The sequence below is a fragment of the Littorina saxatilis genome, unplaced genomic scaffold, assembly GCF_037325665.1.
Source record: "Littorina saxatilis isolate snail1 unplaced genomic scaffold, US_GU_Lsax_2.0 scaffold_2671, whole genome shotgun sequence".
NCBI lineage: Eukaryota > Metazoa > Mollusca > Gastropoda > Littorinimorpha > Littorinidae > Littorina > Littorina saxatilis.
In genome coordinates, this window is record NW_027126279.1 from 12,501 (window position 1) to 12,869 (window position 369).

Sequence of the window (369 nt, forward strand, 5' to 3'; positions counted from 1 at the left end):
AGACCCATCACGTAGTCACCGTACATGTCGGAGGACAAGGAATGGAGCGGGAGCTTGTACTTGCCGTGCTGTCCGGGGTACGCGCCTCCTTCAGAGCCCTGAAAGTATGACAACATGTTAGTGTCAAAAGTCGTGAAAATGGCTCATATCTACTGTGGTATTATTGATTATCTTTTGGAAATTTGCCCATTTCACTGTGGTTTTAGTGATTATCTTTTGGAAATTTGCCCATTTCACTGTGGTATTAGTGATTATCTTTTGGAAATTTGCTTATTTCACTGTGGTATTAGTGATTATCTTTTGGAAATTTGCTTATTTCACTGTGGTATTAGTGATTATCTTTTGGAAATTTGCCCATTTCACTGTGGT

The 369-nt window shown here is 39.8% G+C and overlaps 1 protein-coding gene across 1 annotated transcript in view; it reads right to left on the reverse strand.

The window, feature by feature from the left end:
- The window catches only part of LOC138954738 (uncharacterized), a gene marked incomplete at its 5' end in the record, with an annotated part of 2,348 nt that extends 2,250 nt beyond the window's left edge, over positions 1-98 (reverse strand). Inside the window, 1 exon segment of the mRNA XM_070326511.1 lies at positions 1-98. This exon segment is cut by the window's left edge and continues 164 nt beyond it. Coding sequence (XP_070182612.1) covers positions 1-98 — 98 coding nt within the window.
- Between the last annotated feature and the right edge of the window lie 271 nt (positions 99-369).